This window comes from Mobula hypostoma, chromosome 17 (assembly GCF_963921235.1).
Source record: "Mobula hypostoma chromosome 17, sMobHyp1.1, whole genome shotgun sequence".
In the NCBI taxonomy this organism is placed as follows: Eukaryota; Metazoa; Chordata; class Chondrichthyes; order Myliobatiformes; family Myliobatidae; genus Mobula; species Mobula hypostoma.
The window spans coordinates 66,183,569-66,209,821 of record NC_086113.1 but is presented as its reverse complement, the minus strand read 5'-3'; the positions used below and the strand labels follow the sequence as shown (position 1 = coordinate 66,209,821).

The 26,253-nt window shown below is 42.2% G+C and overlaps 1 protein-coding gene across 5 annotated transcripts in view; it reads right to left on the bottom strand.

Annotated features, from left to right (window-relative positions):
• nphp3 (nephronophthisis 3) overlaps nucleotides 1-26,253 on the bottom strand; it is a 184,930-nt gene that overhangs the window by 21,324 nt on the left and 137,353 nt on the right. For 3 of the 5 annotated variants that reach the window (XM_063070063.1, XM_063070064.1, XM_063070066.1), the window contains 8 exons: nucleotides 19,062-19,162; nucleotides 16,965-17,087; nucleotides 16,082-16,271; nucleotides 15,357-15,598; nucleotides 10,635-10,710; nucleotides 8,459-8,602; nucleotides 7,409-7,536; nucleotides 4,798-5,038 (listed from right to left, as the gene is read on the bottom strand). In XM_063070063.1, the coding sequence (XP_062926133.1) occupies nucleotides 4,798-5,038; nucleotides 7,409-7,536; nucleotides 8,459-8,602; nucleotides 10,635-10,710; nucleotides 15,357-15,598; nucleotides 16,082-16,271; nucleotides 16,965-17,087; nucleotides 19,062-19,162 (1,245 nt within the window). The remainder of the gene's footprint in view (nucleotides 1-4,797; nucleotides 5,039-7,408; nucleotides 7,537-8,458; nucleotides 8,603-10,634; nucleotides 10,711-15,356; nucleotides 15,599-16,081; nucleotides 16,272-16,964; nucleotides 17,088-19,061; nucleotides 19,163-26,253) is intronic. The other 2 variants (XM_063070065.1, XM_063070067.1) reach the window with 1 other exon arrangement.

The following is a 26,253-nucleotide window of genomic DNA, read 5'->3' as shown; positions in this document are numbered from 1 at the left end:
TATCTGTTCTGCTTTTAGAGGCACTGTTCATTTTGAAGCAACACACATCAAAGTTGCAGGTGAACGCAGCAGGCCAGGCAGCATCTCTACGAAGAGGTGCAGTCGACGTCTCAGGCCGAGACCCTTCGTCAGGACTAACTGAAGGAAGAGTTAGTAAGAGATTTGAAAGTGGGAGGGGGAGGGGGTGATCCAAAATGATAGGAGAAGACAGGAGGGGGAGGGATGGAGCCAAGAGCTGGACAGGTGATTGGCAAAGGGGATACGAGAAGATCATGGGATAGGAGGTCCGGGAAGAAAGACGGGGGGGGGTGGGGGTTACCCAGAGGATGGGCAAGAGGTATATTCAGAGGGACAGAGGGAGAAAAAGGAGAGTGAGAGAAAGAATGTGTGCATAAAAATAAGTGACAGATGGGGTACGAGGGGGAGGTGGGGCCTTAGCGGAAGTTAGAGAAGTCAATGTTCATGCCATCAGGTTGGAGGCTACCCAGACGGAATATAAGGTGTTGTTCCTCCAACCTGAGTGTGGCTTCATCTTTACAGTAGAGGAGGCCGTGGATAGACATGTCAGAATGGGAATGGGATGTGGAATTAAAATGTAAAAGTCTCCTCTACTGTAAAGATGAAGCCACACTCAGGTTGGAGGAACAACACCTTATATTCTGTCTGGGTAGCCTCCAACCTGATGGCATGAACATCGACTTCTCTAACTTCCGCTAAGGCCCCACCTCCCCCTCGTACCCCATCTGTCACTTATTTTTATGCACACATTCTTTCTCTCACTCTCCTTTTTCTCCCTCTGTCCCTCTGAATATACCTCTTGCCCATCCTCTGGGTCCCCCCCCCTTGTCTTTCTTCCCGGACCTCCTGTCCTATGATCCTCTCGTATCCCCTTTTGCCTATCACCTGTCCAGCTCTTGGCTCCATCCCTCCCCCTCCTGTCTTCTCCTATCATTTTGGATCTCCCCCTCCCCCTCCAACTTTCAAATCCCTTACTCACTCTTCCTTCAGTTAGTCCTGACGAAGGGTCTCGGCCTGAAACATCGACTGCACCTCTTCCTACAGATGCTGCCTGGCCTGCTGCGTTCACCAGCAACTTTGATGTGTGTTGCTTGAATTTCCAGCATCTGCAGAATTCCTGTTGTTTGCTGACATTTTGAAGTTTATTTTGTACAAACATTACTTCCTGTGCAGTTTCATTTGGATTTCAACCTGGAACAATCATGGTAGAAGGAAATTTATCTCCATCCACTCTTTATTTGCCCTTGAAACAACAATATCTGTGCATCTTAAGCTTTCTTATTATTGGTACATATTCAGCAGATGAACTTTGAAGTAAGTATTGCGTTTTTCCTGCATAGTTATTAAGCTACCGCTGGGCGACGAGTTCACTCTAGTCCATGGCATAAATACAGAACATTGCGTGTATTACCTTGTTTCACGCTGATTGTGAGAATAATCGATAATATTAGTATATTCAGGTGAGTGACCATTCTGTATTGAATTCAATACATGGTTTTACTTAACTTACTGCAGTTTTCTCATTCAAAACCCCGAAGAGAGTGGCTTGCGTGATTTTGGAGAAGGTGTTTAACTCCCTGCCTAGCTTTGTACACAACGCACTGCGAGAGCAGTAGATTAGTTGTATCATCAGCAAATTTATAGATGGTGTTTGAAACTAGCCACGCAGTTTTTCGTTGTAGAGTAAGTAGATCAGTGAACCAAGCATGCATCCTTGAGTGCTGTTTGTCAGCGAGATGTTATTTCCGATCCGCAGTGACTGTGGTCTCACAATGAGAAGTCAAGGATCCAATTGCAGAGAGAGGTACAGAGGCTCATGTTTTGGAGCTTGTTGATTAAGACCATAAGACATAGGAGCAGAATTAGGCCATTCAGCCCATCGAGTCTGCTCCACCATTCCATCATGGCTAATCCCGGATCCCACTCAACCCCATACACCTGCAATCTCGCCATAACCTTTGATGCCCTGACCAATTAGGAAATTATCAATTTTCACTTTAAATATACCCACGGTCTTGTCCTCCACAGCTGTGTGGCAGAGCATTCCACAGATTCACTACTAAGGGTATGACTGTGTTGAACACTGATCAATAAACAGCAGTCTGAAGTAGGTATTGCTACAGTTTAGTTGATCCAAAGCCAAGTGGAGAGCCAGTGAAATGGCATCTGCTGTAGACAAACCTCAGCGGGTCCAGGTCCTTGCTTAGGCAGATGTTGACTCTAGCCATGATTAACCTCTCAAAGCACTTCATCACAGTAGATGTGAGTGCAACTGGGAGATGATCATTGAGGCAGCTCCCTCTTGGCAGTAGAGCACTTGGGCACTGTTATGGTTGTCGCCCTTTCGAAGCAGGTGTGAACCTCCAACTGCAACAGGAAGAGGTTGATTATACAGTCTTGGCAGTTGGTTGGCACAAGTTTTCAGTGCCCTACCACGTACACCATCAGAGCCTGACATCTTGTGAGAGTTCTGACATTGATTTCCAAGACACAGATCACAGGGTCACAACAAGGGAGAAGAGGTGTTCATCTCATCTGAGAATAAAGCATCACAGCCATTCATGAAGGTGGGTTTCGCCTTGTAAGAAATAATGGACTGCCATCCCTGCCAGAGCTGATGTGCATTAGATTCCATCTCCAACTTCAATATGAATTTTTTTTTCTCTTAAAGTAGGCTTCCTGTCGGTCACACCTGGACTTCTTGTATAGTTCTGGATCACTGGTCTTGAATGCCACTGATCTAACCCTTTGTAGACTCTGGGCTCATCTTCAGTTTTTTGGTTTGGGTACGTCTGAGATGTTCTCAAAGGCACACTCATCCACAGAGAGCTTGATGAAGTTACGAGTATATTCATTCAGATTCGATAATGAATCCCTGAATATTGTCAAGTTCATCAACTCAAAGCAATCCTACAAGTGCTCCTTCGCCTCCCTGTACCATACCTTCTTGGTCCTCGGCACTGGTGCTGCGGTCTTTAGTCACTGGTCCTGCCTGTACGCCAGGATTAGAAGTACTGCCAGTGGATCGGACTTGGGCGTGGGATGGCATGCCAAGTGTTCTTCATGGTGGTATAACAGTGGTCAAATGTGTTGCCTCCTCTGGCTCCACAGATGAAATCTGGATGGTAATTGTTCAGAGACTTCAGGCTGGCCCGGTTGAAATCCCCCGCAATGATAGGGAAAGTATCCAGGTATGCTGTTTCCTGACTGCTGATCAGAGTGCTCAGTTGCTCCAGTGCCTGCCTGACATTGGCCACAGGTGGAATGGAAGGAAACTCCCTCAGCAGATAAAGTGAAAGACACTGCACCACTGGATGTTCCAGGTCGGATGAGCAGGATTGAAACAGAACAGCCACGTCTGTGCACCATAATGAGTTAAACACAAAGCATACATCACCTCCTCTACTTTCAAAAGACTCAGCTGTCCTGTCTTTTGTGTGGATGAAGCCTCAGGTTGCGGTTCTGCATCCAAAATTGCGGGGGTGCACCTTGTATTTTGTGAAACAATGTATACAGCAATCCTTCTGGTTGAGATCTTCAATTTTACTTTCCAGAGACCATACAGGGTAGTCAGGATTGGAGGTCTAAATTTGGAGGTATGTATTTCAATCATACCTGCAACCCAGCGAACCTTCCCTACTTCCTTTTCCTTAAAGGAGAACAACACTTGGCACCTGAGTCTGCTGTCTAGGTTCCACCAATTTTGAGGATCAATAGGATTTTTTCATTGTCTTAAACCAATATTGCTTACATGGGTGTGGCTGTGGATTTCAGCTGTAGTTGTCCTAAATGGAATATCTGATGATTCCCATCGGAACTGCATGCAAAAAGTCACTACTCATCAGCATCATCTTGAAAGTTGTACCATTTTCTTTCTCCTCTTCCATTCTATGCCACAGCAATTGAAAGCTGATGTCATGTTGATAAACGTCAGTACACCTTTTACAAGGTCCCCATGAGACCCTGGTATAAGCCACGGGGAGACAAATTAATCCAAAACTGGCTTAGTAGTAGGCAGCAGAGCGTTAATGGTGGAGGTTTGTTATTGTAATTGGAAGCCTGTGATATTAGCAAAATGGATGTGAATATTGAAGATAAGTGTGGCAAGTTTACAGGTGACAGGAAAATTGGTGTCGTTGTTAATGAGGAATATCATCTTAGGCTGCAAGGTGATAGTGATAGCTGCGAAGATGGGTAGAAGGATGCTGTAAAGTTGGTTACCAGTATTGGAAATAATGGTTGGAATGTGGCCAGAAGGCCTGTTACCAGCCTTTCTGATGCTATAACCTGTTCATATATGAATCTGTGGTTTACATACAAAACAATAAAACATACCAAATATAATTAAATGAACTGAAATATCTTATTTACAAGATATAGCACAAAATCCTAAAAAACTTATTTGCTTATCACTGTTAAGTTATAAGCACTGGCTTTCCGAGCTCTTGCAAGGTAATATTTTAATTTTTACTCATTTTCATAACAGGTGTGTTCCTATTCTAAGTGACATAAAAAACGGGCTTTATCCCATTAAACAGAAGTTATAAAGTTGGCCATGTCCTGGGCAACTAGTTTGTTACCACTCAGGAAGTGGCTTTTGAACTGGCCTTACATAAACATGTAGAATTTGGAAGGTAACGACACCGTTTTGAGAAAGGTCAGTAGCATGGTTGTTGCCATGGTAGGATGCAGGGCTGAGGCTGCAAGAAACATCATCTCAAATTGCATCTGCAGATCTTTTTCTTGTTTATCATCTCACATTATGACAGCGTCACTCACTCTCTTTTTGTACAATGCTGCAAGATGCTTGACAGTGTAGGCCACTGAGGGATGATCAGGTGCCAAAACTCGACAGCGGATCTCCAGAGCTTTTTCATACAGCTCCTCAGCTTTCTCATGGTCCTCCTTCTCATTGTACAGAGCTGCCAGGTTATTCAATGACTGTGCACAGTCAGGATGGTCACAACCAAGAGTCCGTTCCCTCATTTCCAGGGAACGTTTAAAGAAAACTTCAGCAGTCCTAAAGTGAAATTAAGAAAAAAAGTTAAATAAATCTATTAGTATTTTCAATTTCACTCAAAATGTGGATGGAAACCATTTTTCCCAGTTTCCTCCTTAAAAAACTACATCTTGCATAGTTTTCTGTACATTTCGATTGTATGCAATGCACATTGTTACTTGAAAATTTACGGTTATGTATATAAACTCGTCCATAGTGAATGCTGTTTTATTACAGAATCAAAGAATGCATACAGTACTGAAGCATAGAAGCCTGGAGCAGAAGGTGTTATCTGGCACACTATTCAATGATGGCTGATCACCCAAACTCAATGCCCTCTTCCAGCTTTCCCCCCATATCTCTTTATCCCTCTAGCTTAAAGAGCTCCCACAAACTCCTTGATAATGTTCAGTGATTTGGTGTTCAACTGTTTTCCAGGGTGGAGAATTCTACAGCTTCACCACTCTAAGTACACCATCGAGGGCTGAAACATGTGAGGGTTCAGACTCTTAAAGGATGTTCTGACATCAGCATACCCTCCTGAGGATTTCAACTTTCACTGCACAGACCGGACAATGGTGTTAGAAAAGGGCAGAGGCGGTGCAGTGCTATGTTTGGAGCACTGGAGGTGAGCCATGTTTCTGTGACGTACAGTACACAGCAGACTGTGATGTCCTCTGGTAGCTGCAATCTTGCCAAGTTCTTCAATTTGATTTTCCAGAATTAGGAAGATGGCAGGAAGGAAGTGGCCCCAAGGCCCTGCTTTCCAGTTTTACCTGTATCACTACTCAGAAGCCACATTTCCTGAGACAATGGAGATGTTCCCTAAGGTTTCTGCTGCAACACTTGTTCCCTGGGTGGTCTGCAGTTCAAAAACTACTCATACTGAAGATGGACAATTTTTTTTAAACAACTTGAAACAATGTCGCTTACTGCAGTGTCTGAGGCTACAGATTTCCACTGTAGTAATTCTGAACGGGAATATCTGATGATTCCCTTGGGAGCTGCACACAAAATGCCACCACTTTCTGGCACCTTCTTTATGATGCACTGATGTACAGAAGGATCTTGGGTACAGTCTACAACTCCAGAATGTGGTAATTCAACTAGATGTCATACTGTATAGCATACTCATCTTTGTTGCTAGGGACATTGACCATAAAAGTTGTCAGGTCATGTCGCAGCTGTTTAAAAACTTTAGTTTGGTCACATTAGCTGTTTTGTGTGCAGTTCTGGTCGCCACATTACGGGGCAGATGGAGAAGCTTGGAAAGGGTGCACAGGGGTTTACCAGCATCCTGCTTGGATAACATTATTAACTAAAAGGCTGGACAAATTTTCATCATTTTCTCTGGAGCTCAGGGGTTGAGGGGTTGAGGGGTTGAGGGGTGTCCTGGTAAAAGTTTATAAAACTATCAGAGGCAAGGTAAATGGTCTTTTTCCCCCAAGGTGAAAATGCCAAATACTAGAGGACATACTTACAAGGTGAGAGGAGAAAAGTTTAGAAGAGATTAATGAAGCAATTTTTTTTTTTTTAAAACTCAGAGTGGTAGGTGTCCAGAACCCTTTGCCAAAATAGGCAGTGGAAACAAATACCATGACAATGGTTGAGAGGCATTTACACATACAGGAAATAGAGGGATGCCTCTCAAAATCCAACCCTACACCCCCGTCATGAGAGGTGGAAACAGGAAAGGATGGTCAACAAAGCTCTGTTGAAGCTGTATAGGCCAATCCCCCCTACAGTGGATATAGCAGATTATAGAAACGTTAATGAACTCCAACCATACCATCGACTTTGGACGGTGGAGACAGGTCATCGACGGCCTATGATCCACTGGGAGCTAAGGGCCCAAGAAGAAGAAGAAATAGAGGGACAGAGCATGTGCATGCAGTGGGATTAGTTTAAACTGCCATCATGGTCAGCACAGAAATTGCAGACCCGTTACCCTGCTGTACCGTCTGTTCCATGTTAACCATACAGCCTTCGTCAATATATTTAATAATCTCTTCAAGAAAGTTTAACACAGATACCAACAAATCTGTGTTAGCTCTCCCTGATTAACCTATCCTTATCCAGATGTACATTAATCACCACCCAGGATTTCTTCCAATAATTCTCCAACCACTACTAGTCTCACTGACATATGATTACACGGTGTATCCCTGTTGGCCTTCTAAGATAAGGTTATCTCATTTGCTGTCTTGAGAACAATTCTATTTACTGTATATTCTCATTTTATGATTAACTTCATTTTTTGGTAGCAGGCAATCAATGTTAAGTATCTAGGACCTATGTTTTATTATGTTAGTGACCGTTATTCAAAAGATCATATGTAAAACTTAGAATAAACAAGGTTCTGCCCAAATATCATTCATTACATCTACTCACTCCAAATTGTTCTGAAGGTAGTAGAGCACTCCCAGCTCATTGAGCGTTCGAGCCGTGTCAGCGGACTTGGCACCAAGACTAAGCTCTTCCAACTGCAGAGCCCTACGACGTAGAATGGCAAAGCCATGCTGAGAAGTGAAACCAGCATTATCAGTGAAGTACCCACAAATCAGTCTCCATTTACTAGTCCCTATTATACATGCACCTCAATAAAAATATCCATCTGAAGAGTTTAATCCCTTCTATTTCAAGCATAACACCTTCTATTAGGGTAAGGTGATGAATACTTAAGAGGGGAGGAAAGAGTTGAGTAGGGTAGAAAACGGTGAAAGGCAAGAAGGCAAAGAGAATGTGGAGAAAGTCCCAGGTGAAAGAAGAGTATAGTTAAAGAATGTGGCAATACTGAAAAATGGAGAGTGGGGCTACATACAAAATGTAAGAGGTACTGAGGGAATGTTTGAGAGTGCAAGATTAAAGATATCACAAAAATAAAATGAAAAAGAGGTCATGAGGGAATCTGAAGAAATTAGCTTGTTGGAGCTTAAAGAGCAGTAAAGGTGGGAATTTATCCCGATGACAACAGGGTCTGTAGCATTTTCAATCTGTCAAACTGCTTTTGTTATAGCCACAAAGGTCAATTTGATTGAGCAGCCATTATCAGGAGCAGTAATGTTTGTGTTCCTAAATGCAGTGTTTGAGGAGTAAGTGCTGAGAGGAGACTGAGCAAGGAAGAAAACAAGTAAACTTTGATAAGCCCCTTTTCAACTTTACTGCATAGAATGAGTGTAGTTAGGAGTGTAGGTAAGGGAGTGCTATGCTCCTCCTCCATAATGTGGGAATTCAGCAAAGCTCCCAGTTTCCCCTAGCACTACACCAGAAGGAGTGTCCAGGGTATAGCCCCAACTGACCCACTGAGGAATTGGACTTGGATGCACTTCGGTTCATCTGAGAGCATCACAAACAAGATCTTCAGTGGGATGGTCAAAACTAAGGTGCAGACTACAGATAACTAATTGACCACCAGGAGGGACAAGAGAAATAGACAGATACCTGTTTGGATACTGTTAAGACGGCAATCTTTCTTGGCACAACAGCAGTAGCCTGGTCAGTGGCACTGAAGGTGGTTAAGTAGTAGTCAGGCAGGACAGTAGTGATAGACTCAAAAATTAAAGGAGCAGACAGGAGATTCCACGGCTGCAAAAGAGACAATAGGATGGTGTGTTGCCTCTTTGGTGCCAGGATCAAGGACATCTTAGAGTGGCTGCAGAACAATCTCAAGGGGGCAGGTGAGCAGCCAGAGGATGTGGTACACGTTGGTACCAATGGTATTGAGGGATAATGCAGAATGGATATAGGGAGTCAGGAGAGAATGTAAAAAGCAAGACCTCAATCTAGTGAGGGCAAAAATAGGAAAGTAGCTCAAATGAACGAGGCTAAGGAACCGGTGCAGGTGGCAACAGTTCATGTTCTTGGATCATTAGGATCTATGGCTAGGAGTGGCCTGCACAACAGAGATAGGTTGCATCTGAACTGGAGAGGGTTCACAATCCTGACTGGGAGATATGTTAGTGCTACACAAGAGAATTTAATTTAGAGTGGCAGGGAGTGGAACCCAGAGCAGTAGAGTGGTTGCTGACAAATCAGGGAGTAATACTGTAGTCAATGAGAGCAAAGTTTAGTCATTAGAATAGAAAGGAGCACGGTAAAGGGCAAGGATGGGATCTACCAACATTTGGAAAGGCAGTGTCTGATTCAGGACAGTCAGCACTTCTTTGTGCAGGGTAAGTTATCTGTCTGACAAATCTTTTGGAGTTCTTTAAAGGCATGAACTACAGGATTGATGAGTGTAGGGCAGTGGATGTTGTCTATATGAACTCTGGCGAGGTCCCTCATGGCAGGCTAGAACGCATGGGATCCAGGAAGATAAATGACTGAATTCGTAATTGGATCAGTAATAGGAAGCGGAGCGTGATGGTCGAGTGTTGTTTCTTGGAGTGGAAGCCTCCAGTGGTATGTCAAGGGTCAGTGAATGGAACTTACATAAACGATTTTGAGGTGAATGTATAAGTTATGGTTAATTGGTTTTCAGATGATACTAAATTAGGTGGAGGTGTAGACAGGCATAATATTATGAAAAGTTACAGGGTGATCTTTATCAGCTAGGTATGTGGGCTGAGGACTGGCAAATGGTTTTCAATTCAGATAAATGAGGTAGTGAATTTTAGATCAAACCAGGGGTGCGACCCTAGGAAAAGGGACTCAAGAGTGCAGCTGAAAGTGGCATTAGAGGAAGATCAAGTTGGTGAAGGCAGCATCAGTATGATAGCATCTAGCACTGAGTATAGGGATTGGGAAGATACGTTGCAGTTACTTAAGATGAGGCATACTTAAAGAGTATTTTGTACAATTTTGGCTACCATGTTAACAAAAAGATATTATTAAACTGAAGAGTGCGAAAAGCATTTACCACAATGCTGCCTGGATTTGGGGGTCTCAGTCACAAGCAGGGGTTGCTTAGACTTTATTGCCTGGAATGTAGGAGATTGAGCCCTGACCTACCTGACAGGAGTTACAAGATCCTGAGGAGCATAGACGGGCTGAAAACACATATGCTTCTCCCAGGAAGGGGGTGCTAAAAACCGAGGACACAGGCTTAGATCAGAAGCAAGAGATTGAAAAGAGCCATTAGAGACAGCTTCTTCATGTGTTTCTGAAATGACCTGCCAGAAATACTGGTTGAGGCAAGCACATTCACAACATTTAAATGTTATCTGGATAACTACATGGATAGGAGATGTTGAGAAAACTATGGCAGATATAACTAATTTGATGGGCAACACAGTTGGCAAAAAGGCCAGTTTCCATGCAGTATTCTACTAAATGAGTGACCTACTGAACTCTTCCTAAAAGGCAGTCTCATCTTCATCCCTATTGGTTTATTAGATTTTTGCAAGCATTTTTTTTTTCTTTTAAACATAAATCAATTCTATCTGCCATTCTTGAAAACATGGGAGTAAAAGGCTGCAAAATTGGCAAAAAACTGATGATAATCTACCACTACAGCAGAAAACATAGCTAAAGATTAATCTTGCTTATGTTTCAAACTACACACTCAAGCTAGAATACAATATAATTTAAATGATTGTATTGAAGTAATGCACAGCCAACGTTCTTGAGCAAACAGCAAATACCAATAGTGCAATTATACTACATTTTCATCACTTACCATATTCCCTTTGTGTCTAGAAATTTTTTGTCTGATCTTCATGGATCGTTTTCTTAACGGTTCGACCTGCTCATATCTCACAATATAAAACAACAAATAGGAGACAATTGCTTAGCAATGAACCAACATTACCGTGCCTCAGAGTAATGGGCAGTACTGTATGAACTCCCACAGATGCACAAATTAGGTCTATAAATTATTGGGGAGACTTTCAATTGAAAGTGCGTTGCAAATACAGGAAAGAAATGTAAATTGGTTAAATTCTACTCAGTGGCCTGTCAGCCCTCGGTATCAATGCCAAACCCCAAGGGAGAAATCACATTAGTCCCATTCTCCCTCTCCTTTCCCCGTTCTTTTGCAGTGAATTCATTCACACATACCCATCAACTCCCCTTTGACTCTTTCTGCTGTTAACCTATGCCAGAGCAACGAATTAACCCACAATGTAGTATGTAGGAGGAAACAGCAGCACCCAGCATACAGGGGAAATCCACTTTGTCGAAAGCATAAGCATAGACCATTTCCTAACTGGGAAGTGAATTCAGAAATTGAAGGTGCAAAACAGCCTGGGGGCCCTAGGACTAGATTCCCGAAAGGTTAACTTACAGGTTGAGTCAGTGGTGAGGAAAGCAAATACAATGTTAGCATTCATTTCTAGAGAACTAGAATACGAAAGCAAGGATGTAATGCTGAGACTTGGTCAGTGCACATTTGGAATATTATGAGTATTTTGGGGCCCATGTCTATGAAAGGACGTGCTGTCATTTAAAAGGGTCCAGAGGGTGTTTACAAGTATGAGTCCAGGAATGAATGGGTTACATATGAGGAGTGTTTGACAGCTCTGGGTCAATGTTCGCTGAAGCTGAGAAGAATGAAAGGGGATCTCATTGAAACCCATTGAACATTGGAAGGTCTAAAAGAATGGATGTGGGACGGTTGCTTCCAATAGTGAGAATGACAAGGACCAGAGGATACAGCCTCAAAATACCAGGACATCCCCTTAGTCAAGGGTGGTGAATCTGTGGAATTCATTAGTTCAAACAGCTGTGAAGGTCAAGTGATTAGGTATATTTAAAGTGGCGGTTGATACGCTCTTGATTAGTAAGGGTGTCAAAGGTTACAGGAAGAAGACAGGAGAATGGGGTTGAGTGGGAAAATCAGGGCAGACAATGGGCCAAATGTCCAAATTCGGCTCTCAAGCCTTATGATTTTAAGAGTACATGCCGTTCCACACAAGACATTCCCCTAGGTCAGGATCCAACCTATGAGGCTGCAACAATAACTCCCCAGTTACTGGATCGGTAATTCAGAATTCAAATCACCACACGCCCTTACCCACTCTACCACCCAATTCTGTACTTAGCAATATGAAAATTTAAGCTAGGAGACACGATGGTCAGTACTGAAGTCGAGATGCCTGAACTATTTGGCTCCCTTCGATACTCTCTCAGCCTCGGGATGATCAAGGATGCCTCCCTTCTCCCCTTTTCAGTGGACAGAAGATATAAACTTTGAGTGCAGAAACCACCTGATACAAACCACCAGACTCAAGACAGCTTCTACCCCACTGATACACCACTCTTGAATGGACCTCTCATATACTAACTTTGATCTCTCAATGTACCTCATCATGGCCCTTACACTTTACTTGTCAATTGCACTGCACTTACTCTGTAACACTATATTCTGCATTTGGTTTTCTTTTTTCTATCTGGATGTAGTAATAACCTTTGATGCCATGTCCAGTCAAGGACCCAGCAAGTTCTGCCTTAAACACACTCAACAACCTGGCCTCCACAGCTGCCTGTGGTAATAAATTCCACTAATTCACCACCCTCTGGCTAAAGAAATGTCTCCACATCTCTGTTTTTAAATGGATACCCCTCTATCCTAAGGCTGTACTCTCTTGTCCTAAGCTTCCCTACCGTGGAGAAACATCTACTCTGTTTAGGCCTTTCAACATTTAAAAGGTTTCAATGAGATCCCCCCCTCATCCTTCTAAATTCCAGCGAGTACAGACCCAGAGCTATCAAATGTTCCTCATATGATAACCCTTTCATTCCTGGAATCATCCTTGTGAACCTCCTCTGGACCCTCTCCAACGCCAGCACATCTTTTCTTGGATGAGGAGCCAGAACTGTTCACAATACTCAAGGTGAGGCCTCGGCATCACATCCCTGCTGTTGTATCTAGACCGCTTGAAATGAATGCTAACATTGCATTTGCCTTCCTCACCACTGACTCTATCTGCTAGTTAACCTTTAGGGTGTTCTGCACAAGGAATCTCAAGTTCTTTTGCATCTCAGATTTTTGGATTTCCTCCCCATTTAGAAAATAGTATGCACATTTACTTCTTCTATCAAAGAGCATGACCATGCATTTTCCAACATTGTATTTCTTTTGCCACTTTCTTGCCCATTCTCCTAATCTGTCTGTCCTTCTGCAGCCTGTTTCCTCAACACTACCTGCCCCTCCAATCTTGTATTAAGCATTGTCAACGTGGGAAAAAGGCACTGGTTGCCCACTCTAGCTATGCATCTTATCTTATACACCTCTTTCTAGGAAAAGGACTTAGGTCATTCAACCTTTCTTCATTAGACATGCTCTCCAATCCAGGCAGAATCCTAATAAATCTCATCTGTACCCTTTCTAAATCTTTCATGTCCTTCCTATAATGAGGTAATGCAATACACCAAGTACGGTCTAACCAATGTTTTAGAGTGCTGCAATATTACTTCATGGCTCTTGAACTGAATCTCCCAACTAATGAAGTCCAACACACCATACACCTTAACCATCCTATCAACTGGCCAAGCAATTTGAGAGATATATAGAGTTGGACCCCCATGATCCCTCAGGTCCTCCACACTGCGAAGAACCCTGCTGTTAACCCTATACTCTGCTTTCAAGTTCAACCTTCCAAAATGTATTACTGCACACTTTTCTGGATTGAACTACATTTTCCACTTTTCAGCCAGGCTCTGCATCCTGTCTATGACCCATTATCCACCCCATTAACAACATTCATATCATTAGCAAACTTATTAAGCCACCCTTCCACTTTGATTTCCAAGTCATTTATAAAAATACAGAGTCCGGGATTCCTGAACAGGTCACTGCAGAACACCACTAGTTATCAATCTCTGGGCAGAATATGCTCCTTTCACCACCACCCTCTGCCTTTTTGGTGTAAGCCAATTCTGAATCCGTGCAGCTAAGTTTCCCATGATCCCATGCCTCATGACTTTCTGAATTAGCCTACAATGGGGATCCTTATCAAAAGCCTTATTAAAAATCCATATACACTGCTCTACCTTCATCAATCTGCCTTGTCAGTTCCTCAATGAAATCAATCAGGCTCATGAGACATAACCTGCCCCTCAGAAGGGAGAGAAGGCCTCTGCGTTTGAGTAGTATCACTCTCTTAGCGCTATCGGAGGATGCTACTGAAGTTCAGTGATTTATAGCTTGGCTAGGGACTGTGGACTCTTTCAGTCCTATGGTTTTTATATTCTGTCTTTTTGCCCACTCTCTTTTGTTGCAATTTGGCGAGTCTGTTGGTTTTGTTTGTGCGGGGGTGGGTGAAGGGGGGGTTGAGATTTCATGTTCTTGTTGCCTTGTGGTGTTTGTTTAGTTTCTTTTGGGTGGGGGGCGGGGTTGACGTTCCTGTTGCCATTCTTTTTTGTGCGGGGAGTGGGTTGATGTTTTTTTTCCAACGACTTCCATGGTTTTCTTTGTTTCATGACTATCTGGAGAAGATGTATACTGCATACATACTTCGATAATAAATGAACCTTTGAACAAAACCATGTTGACTATCCCTAATCAGACTATGCTTCTCCAAATGCTCATAAATCCTGGTTGTAAGAATCCGAGGACTCACTGGTCTATAATTCCCAGGGCTATCCCTATTACCTTTCTTGAACAAAGGAATAACATTTGCCATCCTCCAAATTTCTAATACTACTCTTATGGCCAGTGAGGACGCAAAAATAATCACCAAAGGTGAAGCAGTCACTTCCCATAGTAACCTGGGGCATATCACATCTGGCCCTGGGAATTTATCTACCCAATGTTTTTCAAAAGTTCTAACACATCCACTTTCTTAACCTTGACATATCCCAGCATATAAGCCTGTTCTGCTCTGACCTCACATTTGTCAAGGTCCCTCATACTGGTAAATACTGAAGCAAAGTATTCATTAAGGACTACCTACTTCCTCCAACTCAACACATGGTTCTTATTTTATCCCTAATCCTACCCTCACTCTAGTCATCCTCCTGTTCTTCACATACTGTACCTGTAGAACAACTTAGGGTTTTCCTTAATCCTACTCACCAAGTCCTTCATGTCCCTTTCAAGTTCTCTAAAGTCCCTTCTTAAGCTCTTTCCTGGCTACCTTAGTCCTTTCTGATCTTTACTTCCCCATTCTTCCTACTTCCATTTGATTAAATGTTCCACTTCTCTTGTCAACAACAGTACCTTCACTCGACTAAACTTCCCCTGCCTCATTGAGACAAACCTCTTCAAAACCCCATGCAAGTGCTCCTTAAAGAGCTCCATATCTCTGATGTAGTTTGACAGATTACAAGAACCCATAACTGTGGGGAAAGTATAACTGTGGTTTTGAACTGCTCCAGGGTAGTAAAATAAAATCTGTAAATTCCTCACTATTTAGTATTTAAAGGATGCCCTGTGGTAGAAACTTTATCAAATACTTACTTATTTTGTTTTTGATACAGCATGGCTAAAGCATCAAGCTGCTGAGCCACCCTAGGATGCACTGGCCCATGGGCATTCTCACTGATTTGTAATGCCTGTTTGTACAGTTGCTCCGCATTTCCAAATTTCTTCCACTGTACGTACACACTGGCGAGCTGATGCAAAGACTGAGCGACACTGGGGTGATCTGGGTCCAAAGCACTCTCTCGGATCTCCAAAGAACGTTGCAATGGTGCGACAGCCTGTGTGCAGAGTTGGAAACAGAAAGAGTTTTCACTAACTCAGCTACACTGGAACTGCAGAGTGCAGATGCTGGAAATCCAAGCAACGCGCACAAAATGCTGGAGGAGCCAAGCAGCATCTAAGGAAAAGAGTAAACAGTCAACATCTCAGCCAAGACCCTTCATCAGGACTGGGACAAAAGATAAGTTACAGCAAGGAGGCAGGAAGAAGGGAGGAGTAGTACAAGGTGGTAGGTGATAGGTAAAACCATATTAAGATTAGTAAGTTTCTAGTTTAATACTGGAGCTGGATAAATTTGACCTTGTGTAAGCACAATGTACTAATGGTATAAAGTAAGTCAATTTGGCCCCTATATGTTTAAAAAAAAGTATGTAGCCAAATCTGACATCTCAGTTCTTGGCTCATAGCTTGCAGGTCACTGGACAGATACCACACTCATCCATGAGCTTTTGTCCCTCATTAATACTATTCAGCACACTGACCTGACTCAGAAGTCCCAAGTCCTTCAAAAAGCGCCCAAGAGTCTCATAGAGATCTGCTAATCGCACAATCATATCCTCTCCTTCACAGCTTTTCTCATATTCCTTTAACGACTGGAAGTAAGCAGCAGCCATGGAGTTTTTATCCATCCCCACGTGTTGCCAATAAGAAAGCAGCTCTGCAAAGTGGCCTCTGCCAAAGAACACATCCTGTTGAATTTGTGACATTAGTTTACCAAAGGAACTAGAACACGTCTGACCAAAGCACAAGAGATGGATCTACTAGATGCAACTCATTATTTGTGGACAATTAACCCAGATACACAGAATTATTACATACATTACAGCTGTAATTTTACTCACATAGTGTTGATAAACACATTTTCCATTTAACCAAATAACTAGTTAGCAAATAAACACGCAGCCCGATTGATTGCCAAGTGATCACAAATCCATATTCTCATGGCATATGCGATTTTGAGAGTGAGAGAAAATGAGTGAGTGAATGTATGCGATTAAAACATTGGTTATAATGATTGTGAGGGCTTTATTTCCTTGCATCCTCTGAGGCATATACACATGAAGTGTATTTATCCCCTTTGAATGTTAGCCATTTTCCTGTGAAATGTAATCAACACCACCAAATCTGTTAGAGGATTGAAGTTGTTCATGTAATTACATTACTGCATTCAAGCTTCACCACAGACTTTAAAGCTAAAATTTCTCCATATTTTCCAACAAGGCTCATTCATTAATGATAGGTCTCTCAGCTGGATTTTACTTCCAGAGTCTGAACTAATCAGAATTGACACTGCATCTCTGGCTTTAAAAAAATCCTAGTCAGGAAACTGTAAACAGTTAATAATTGAAGAGTCTAGCTCCATACCTCTTGTACAGGTTCTGAGAGACAAAGAGGTTCAGCAGGCAGCTATGCAGCTTTTGCTTATCCCCTTGCTGCTGGAAGAGCCAGGGAAGTTCGTCCACACCACGCCAAGTTACTCTGCCCTGACTTCAAATAAATGACAATCAGCATCAATGATAAAATTCAAAAAACAATCTTGTGATCAAGGAGTCAGAGTCAACCAGCGCAGAAACACAGGTCCTTCAATTCATACTGATTGTGTTGCCCAACAAGCTAGCTCCATCTCCCTGTGTTTGGTTCACAGCCTTCTATACCTCTCGTAATGTGTACTACTGTGCTTTGCACCTTGGTTCGAAGAAGCATTGTCTCATTTCTGTATACGTTATATGGTTATATATATGTATGTAGTTTAGTGACAATGAACTTCACTTGACTATGCACAATTACCTTCAATTTTCAGTTCATTGTGATAGATCTTCACTTGTTTCATGATCAGCTTACCTTTAATGCTGCAGCATTTGTTCCCTCTGACGCTGACAAATCTAATCTTTCAACACACATTTGAGATCTTCATTTTTCTCTTTAGACAGTGTTTTTTCATTAACTTCTGTTCATTACATAAGTCCATTACTTCTTAGAATTGTCTATGGTGCTCAGAGACTTGTGCATCACCTGGGAATCTTCCCAGCACCTTGTGGAGTTTTCCATTTGTGATATCAATCAAACAACGTTTGCATTTTGGAGATTTTCAGATTTTGGATGTTCGGATAAGGGGTACTCAACCTGTATTTGATCTTAAGAGATCTTAAGCTTCTGATTTTAAACCTATGCCCTCTTGTTCTTAGTCTTCATCCCAGGGAAGAGGTGCAATGTACTTACATCCTGTCTGTGCCCCTCATTATCTTAAAAACTTGCTAATTAGACATTCACCTACTACTTTTAATCTGCAGGATTTAATGTTATATTAATAAACCACTGCAGATAAAAAATACAATAAAGTAAGCAGTAGGAACTGTGATGTCCAACTTAAAGCACCAGTTTTGGGTCAGCGTGAGCTCTTACGTCACTAAGTCTCAAAACTAGCAATTCGAAATGCCCTTTTTATCTTTCAGAAAGGGGGATCCACACAAAATGAAGAATTGCTTTGTCGAGCACCTTCACTCCGTTCACTGCAAAGGCTAGGATCTCCCACTGGCCACCCATTTGAATTCCACTCCTCATTCCCACGGTGACGTGTCTGTTCAAAAGTCCACCTACTGCCACCTTAAGGCCAAATGCAAACTGAAGGAGCAGCACCTCAAATTCCATCTTGTAGTCTCCAACCCAAAACAGCTTCAACATCAATTTATCTAACTTCTGGTAATGACTCTCCCTGTTTTCTTTCACCACCCCCCCCCCGCCAATTTCCTTTATCCCGATGCCCCGTTTACACTTTACTCTTTCCCCTGTCCTCAAGATCTGCCCATCCCCTTCTACCCACTGGTTCCCCACCTCCTTCTCTTTATTCCCCATCCTACTGTTCTCCCCATCAGATTCTTTCACTTTCAGAACTTTGCTTCTTCCACCTGTCACCTCCTAGTTTCTCGCATCATTTCTCCCCCACCACCTGGATTTACCCCACAGCTGTCAGCTCCTGCTCCTCCCTCTCCCCTTTTACACTGCTTCTGCCCTTTTTTTGATAGTCCTGATGAAGGGCCTTGGCCTGAAATGTAGCCTGTTCATTTCCTCACCATAGATGGTGTCTGATCTGCTGAGGTTCTCTAACAATGTGTGTGTTGTAACTGTTGTGGGAATTTACAGAGCCCAAATTGGCAGCTGCCTGTCCTAAGTTACAACAGCAACTTTAAAATAATTTAAATGGCTGAACTGTACTTTGGGAAATTCTGAAAGATCCAACGATTTCTTCCAAACTCACCGATATTGCAGTGTACTAAGACAGACCTAATTTCATTCTAAAGGACAAGAGATGAGACCTCCCAATTCTAATTAGCCAAACATCAACCATCTAATCCTCGAATTAGTTCAGGAGAAAGAGGCCCACTTAAATGGAAATGAAAGAAATTTAAATAAAAGAGCTGAGTAATGGAATAGCATTAACAAAGAAATCAGGAAAATAAATACCTCATCTGACGTGAAAAATATTGCACCAGGGTTTCTCTGTACACCGTAACAGATTCCAGTTCTTTTTTCTCCATATACTGCAACCTCACTGCTTCCCAGGCCTTCAAATGACAAATTGGAAACATTAAACCATAAAGCTAATGAATTCTGCTTTCAATCTAAGATTGTCAATATGGGACAAGAATGTGCCTCAAACAGTCATCAATCAATCATGTGGGAAAAGGAGCCATGTCAGGGTCAGTATCCTCCCACGACCAATACACTTGCCTCCCTGTAAGGTTATGAGTTCAAATCCTACTCCAGAGGTTTGACCATTATTTTGACTCTTACTGCACTATTTTACCATGGCTGAAACAGAGGGGCATTGCTGCACTTTGGGAATAAGGTTTTAATGGGTGAGATACCAAATGGAACTTTGGTCTGTCCTCACAAATTATCTTGTGGCACTATGCCCCTTTCAGGCAATTTTGAAGCAGAACAAGCTGATTTGCTGACCATAAAGTAAAACAAACACATAACAAACCACAAAACAACCCATAGTTTGCGGGCTGCGGAGTGAGCCAGGAGCAGAGTGAAGGCTTAAGGGTTTTGGCTCAAGGGCTTTGGCTCAACTGGCTTAGGCAGAAACGGGTGAGGCGAAGTAGGTTTGGTATTCATTTTTTGTTGTTATTTGAGGAGAGGGGAAAGTATCAGTGTGAGGGCAGCTTGCTGTTCTCGGTGCCGGATGTGGGAGGCCCTGGGGTCTCCCAGCCTCCCGGACGTCCACATCTGCGCCAGGTGCGCCGAGGTGCAGCTCCTAAGAGACCACGTTAGGGAACTGGAGCTGCAGCTCGATGACCTTCGTCTGGTCAGGGAGAGTGAGGAGTTGATAGGGAGGAGTTGCAGGCAGGTGGTCACACCGGGGCCACGGGAGGCAGACAAGAGGGTCACGGTTAGGAGGGGGAAGGGGAAGAGTCAGGTAATAGAGAGTACCCCTGTGGCTGTGGCTGTACCCCTTGACAATAGGTACTCCTGTTTGAGTACTGTTGGGGGGGGGGGGGGAGACAGCTTACCTGGGGGAAGCAACAGTGGCCGTGCCTCTGGCACAGAGTCTGGCCCTGTCGCTCAGAAGGGTAGGGAAAAGAAGAGCAGGGCAGTAGTAATAGGGGACTCGATAGTTAGGGGGTCAGATAGGCGATTCTGTGGACGCAGTCCGGAGACCCGGATGGCAGTTTGCCTCCCTGGTGCCAGGGTCCGGGAAGTTTCCGATCGCGTCCAAGGTATCTTGAAATGGGAGGGAGAGAAGTCAGAGGTACCAATGATATAGGTAGGAAAAGAGAAGAGGTCCTGATAGGAGAATATAGGGAGTTGAGAAGAAGGACCGCAAAGGTAGTAATCTCGGGATTACTGCCTGTGCCACGCGACAGTGAGAGTAGGAATGCGATGAGGTGGAGGATAAATGCGAGGCTGAGGGATCGGAGCAGGGGGCAGGAATTCAAGTTTTTGGATCATTGGAACCTTTTTTGGCGCAGGCGTGACCTGTACAAAAAGGACGGGTTGCACTTGAATCCTTGGGGGACCAATATCCTGGTGGGGAGATTTGTGAGGGCTACTGAGGTGACTTTAAACTAGAATGGTTGAGGGGTGGGAATCAAATTGAAGAGACTAGGAGAGAGGAGGTTAGTTCACAAATAGAGAAAGCTAGTAGACAGTGTGTGAGGGAGGATAGGCAGGGGACAGAGATCAGGAGCACTCAGACCAAAGATGTAGGGGAGAAGGAAGAAAAAGATAACAAAGTTGTTTGCTCCATTAAGGATAAACAGAGAGTAAGAGGCGGAGAGTTTCTTAAATGCATCTATTTTAATGCTAGGAGCAGTGTAAGAAAGGTGGATGAGCTTAGAGCATGGATTGATACCTGGAATTATGATGTTGTAGCTATTAGTGAAACGTGGTTGCAGGAGGGGTGTGATTGGCAACTAAATATTTCGTTGCTTCAGGTGTGATAGAATAGGAAGGGCAAGAGGGGGAGGTGTTGCATTACTTGTCAGAGAAAATATAACAGCAGTGCTCTGGCAGGATAGATTAGAGGGCTCCTCTAGAGAGGCTATTTGGGTGGAATTGAGGAATAGGAAAGGTGTAGGGACGCTTATAGGGGTGTATTATAGACCATCTAATGGGGAGCGAGAATTGGAGGAGCAAATTTGTAAGGAGATAGCAGATATTTGTAGTAAGCACAAGGTTGTGATTGTGGGAGATTTTAATTTTCCACACATAGACTGGGAAGCCCATTCTGTAAAAGGGCTGGATGGTTTGGAGTTTGTCAAATGTGTGCAGGATAGTTTTTTGCAGCAATACATAGAGGTACCAGCTAGAGAAGGGGCAGTGTTAGATCTCTGTTAGGGAATGAGATGGGTCAGGTGACAGAGGTATGTGTTGGGGAGAACTTCGGGTCCAGTGATCACAATGCCATTAATTTCAATATAATTATGGAGAAGGATAGGTCTGGACCCAGGGTTGAGATTTTTGATTGGAGAAAGGCTAAATTTGAGGAGATGCGAAAGGATTTAGAAGGAGTGGATTGGGACAATTTGTTTTATGGGAAGGATGTAATAGAGAAATGGAGGTCATTTAAAGGTGACATTTTGAGGGTACAGGATCTTTATGTTCCTGTTAGGTTGAAAGGAAAGGTTGAAAGTTTGAGAGATCCATGTTTTCAAGGGATATAGGAAACTTGGTTCGGAAAAAGAGAGGGATCTACAATAAATATAGGCAGCTTGGAGTTAATGAGGTGCTCAAGGAATATAAAGAATGTAAAAAGAATCTTAAGAAAGAAATTAGAAAAGCTAAAAGAAGATACGAGGCTGCTTTAGCAAGTAAGGTGAAAATAAATCCAAAAGGTTTCTACAGTTATATTAATAGCAAAAGGATAGTGAGGGATAAAATTGGTCCCTTAGAGAATCAGTGTGGATGGCTATGTGCGGAGCCAAAAGAGATGGGGGAGATTTTGGACAATTTCTTTTCTTCGGTATTCACTAAGGAGAAGGATATTGAATTGTGTAAGGTAAAGGAAACAAGAAAGATAGTTATGGAAAGTATGACGAGTAAAAAAGAGGAAGTACTGGTGCTTTTAAGGAATATAAAAGTGGATAAGTTTCTGGGTCCAGACAAGATATTCCCTAGTACCTTGAGGGAAGTTGTGTGGAAATAGCAGGGGCTCTGACAGAAATATTTCAGATGTCATTAGAAACGGGGATGGTGCCGGAGGATTGGCCTATTGCTCATGTGGTTCCATTGTTTAAAAAGCATTCTAACAGTAAACCTAGCAATTATCAGCCTGTGAGTTTGATGTCAGTGGTGGGTAATTTGATGAAAAGTATTCTTAGAGATGGTATATAGAATTATCTGGATAGACAGGGTCTGATTAGGAACAGTCAACATGGATTTGTGCGTGGAAGGTCATGTTTGACAAATCTTATTGAATTTTTTGATGAGGTTACTAGGAAAGTTGACAACGGTAAAGCAGTAGATGTTGTTTATATGGACTTCACTAAGGCCTTTGACAAGGTTCCACACAGAAGGTTAGTTAGGAAGGTTCAATCGTTAGGCATTAATATAGTAGTAAAATGAATTCAACAGTGGCTGGAATGGAGACGCCAGAGAGTAGTGGTGGATAACTGTGTGTCAGATTGGAGGACAGTGTGTAGTGGTGTGCCTTAGGGATCTGTACTGGGTCCAATGTTGTTTGTCATATATATTAATGATCTAGATGATGGGGTGGTAAATTGGATTAGTAAGTATGCAGATGATACTAAGATAGATGGCGTTGTGGATAATGAAGTAGGTTTTCAAAGCTTGCAGAGAGATTTAGGCCAGTTAGAAGAGTGGGCTGAAAGATGGCAGATGGAGTTTAATGCTGAAAAATGTGAGGTGAGCCTTGGACTCAGGTTGGATTCCTTCGGAGGAGATGCATTTTATATCCGGCGTAGAAGAACAGGGAGCAATGGCGGCGGTAGCGGTCTCTTGGAAGAAGATGCCAGAAATGCACATGCGCAATGAAGAACGCATGTGCAAATCGACACAACTCAAACTACAAGAACCGACAGCCACTGCAACTGAAAGTGACTCAGAGTCAGAATTTGATACCGCAGAGAATACAGATGAAGAAGAGGAGGAAGAACTGGAAGAGATTGGAAGTAAAGGAGATGATGGAGACATAAAAGAGAGGCTTTATTGCAATTAACGGCTGAACTAAGAAAAGTAAGAGCAGAGCTTAGAGACATGAAGATGTGCTATAATAAAGCTATGAAAAGACAGGATAAAATGGATAAGAAGCTTCAGAAGATGGAAAGAACAATGGAGCATATTAATGATAGAGTGGAAAAAACAGAAAATGATCTGCTTGTCTGGAACACGGAAAGAAATTGACTCTTGGAGAAAGCGGACGTGTTGGAAAATTTCAGTAGACGTAATAATATTAAAATTGTTGGTCTTAAAGAAGGTATGGAGGGAGGCAATCCAATAGAATTTTTTCAAAGATGGATCCCAGAAACTTTGCAAATGAAAGAGGAAGACCGATCAATTGAAATTGAGCGGGCACATAGAGCTCTAAGACCAAAACCACAAGATGACCAATATCCACGACCAATTTTAATAAAATTCTTAAGATTTCAAGACAAAGAAAGGATTCTACAGGCAGCTGCCCAAGCTGCCAAGAATAGAAAAGGGCCATTGATGATAGAAGGGAACAAAATTTTTTCTACCCTGACATAAGTTATGAACTTTTGAAGAGAAGGAAGAAATTTAATCCAGTGAAAAAAGTCCTATGGGATCACGGTTATCAATTTATATTGCATTATCCTGCAACCTTGAAGATTTTTTTGGCTGGTGGAGAAAAAAGATTTTTTGATGATTACCGGAAAGCGGAGCAGTTTGTGCGAGATTCTCTGAATATTTACCAGATACAAGAACAAACCCAGGGGAGTGAGATGGATTGAAGATGAAGACTGGGTCAAGGAATGGACCTGTTGGATTTTTAAAGGCGGATGAATATATATTATTAATTATATGAGGGAGGGGAAGAAAGGTTAAAATTTGAGGAATACTAGTTGGAAATAGTAACATTAATTTTTTTAATATATATATATATAATTTTTTTTGTTACAGGGGAGCTGGAAGAAGCACTGACCAATTGCTACGCTAATCATGTGTGCAAGCGTGGCATTAGCCACAACCCGCAAAATGGAGCGGGGTAGTGTTGTGTATGCTTTCATTCACAACATTAGTGGGGGGATATTTTGTTTTTTCTTTTTTTGTATCTTATCTATCTTTTATTTTTTTTCTTTTTGCCTGGATGATTGGGAGGGAAACACATAGCAACATGGTGAAGTTCAAAGAGATTCCCCAAGGAACTATGAGAGTTGAGAAGCTAAGTAACATTTTAGATTGGAGTAATTTTGTTAAGAATAATGTCTAATTTATTGAATTTTTTGAGTTTTAATGTTAATGGACTTCATGGACCAACTTATAATTTAAGAGATAAATATGAAACATTTTTGAATATTTGGCGCCCTTATTTACAAAAGATAGGATGGCATATTTAGTTGCTCCGATGATGAAGATCTTGGTCCCTTGGCGCAAGTAATAAATAAATATACTAAATTTATTTGAATCCCATGGAGCACGTGGAAACCTTCCAATATCCAGGCAGTTCTTCTTTTTTTTCTTTCTTTTCTTTTTTAGGTAGGAGTATATATGGGGGGGGAGCGTTAAGGGGAGAGGGGAGGGTAGATATTATCTTTCCATGTATTCACTTTGAAAACTTAATAAAAATTATATTAAAAAAAACAGAGGGATCTAGGAATAATGGTGCATAGTTCCCTGAAGGTGGAATCTCATGTGGATAGGGTGGTGAAGAAAGCTTTTGGTATGCTGGCCTGTATTAATCAGAGCATTGAGTATAGGAGTTGGGATGTAATGTTGAAATTGTACAAGGTATTGGTAAGGCCAAATTTGGAGTACTGTGTACAGTTCTGGTCACCGAATTATAGGAAAGATGTCAATAAAATTGAGAGAGTACAAAGGAGACTAAAATGTTGCCTGGGTTTCATCTCCTAAATTATAGAGAAACGTTGAACAAGTTAGGTCTTTATTCTTTGGAGGTTGAGGGGGGACTTGATAGAAGTGTTTAAAATTATGAGGGGGATTGATAGAGTTGACGTGGATAGGCTTTTTCCATTGAGAGTGGGGGAGATTCAAACAAGAGGACATGAGTTGAGAGTTAAAGGGCAAAAGTTTAGGGGTAACATGAGGGGGAACTTCTTTACTCAGAGAGTGGTAGCTATGTGGAACGAGCTTCCAGCAGAAGTGGTTGAGGCAGGTTTGTTATTGTCGTTTAAAGTTAAATTGGGTAGATATATGGACAGGAAAGGAATGGAGGGTTATGGACCGAGTGCAGGTCGGTGGGACTAGGTGAGAGTTCGGCACGGACTAGAAGGGCCGAGATGGCCTGTTTCCGTGCTGTTATGGTTATATGGTTATAACTACCAAACAATCCTTACTTGCACCAGGCCTAGTTAACCCAAGGTTTGATGACTGACATGGGCTGCTATTTGAACAATATCTCAGTTATTTTTTTTCAGATCAACTCGTTTTCTTCCTTCTCTGAACTATAACATCCATAAACTGTGCCTTTGCAATCTCAGCATTCCTCAAAGGTTGCCTTGTAGATTTCACCATTTCAACCATTCTGGTATTACAGGCCACAATTTAAGCTGCCCAAGCTCTAAAATTCTCTCCCCAAATCTTTCTGCCTCTTTATCACTTTTGCTCCTTTTCTGTCCTTTGGCATCATGATCTGTTAAATAATGTCACATCAATCACCTGTGATGTTCTACTTTGTTTAAAAAGTGTTACATCAACAGAAGCTACTTTTATTACTGTTATTCAGCAGGCAAATTCCACTGGTGCCCAGACTATCAAAATATTCTTCAAAATTACTATCAGAAAGTTATCATTGGTCATTTCTTTACTATTTGCAGGATGTCTTCAATTCAATAGTTCTGGACACTTTGGGATTTCCTAAGATTGTGAAGAGCACATTATGCTACTTTTCCAATACGGAGACTTATCTTAATTGCTGACTTCTTATAATATTTGCAACAAAGCTGCTTATTGCTTATTTGAACAGCTGTTATAAATCTGTTTTATGATTTGA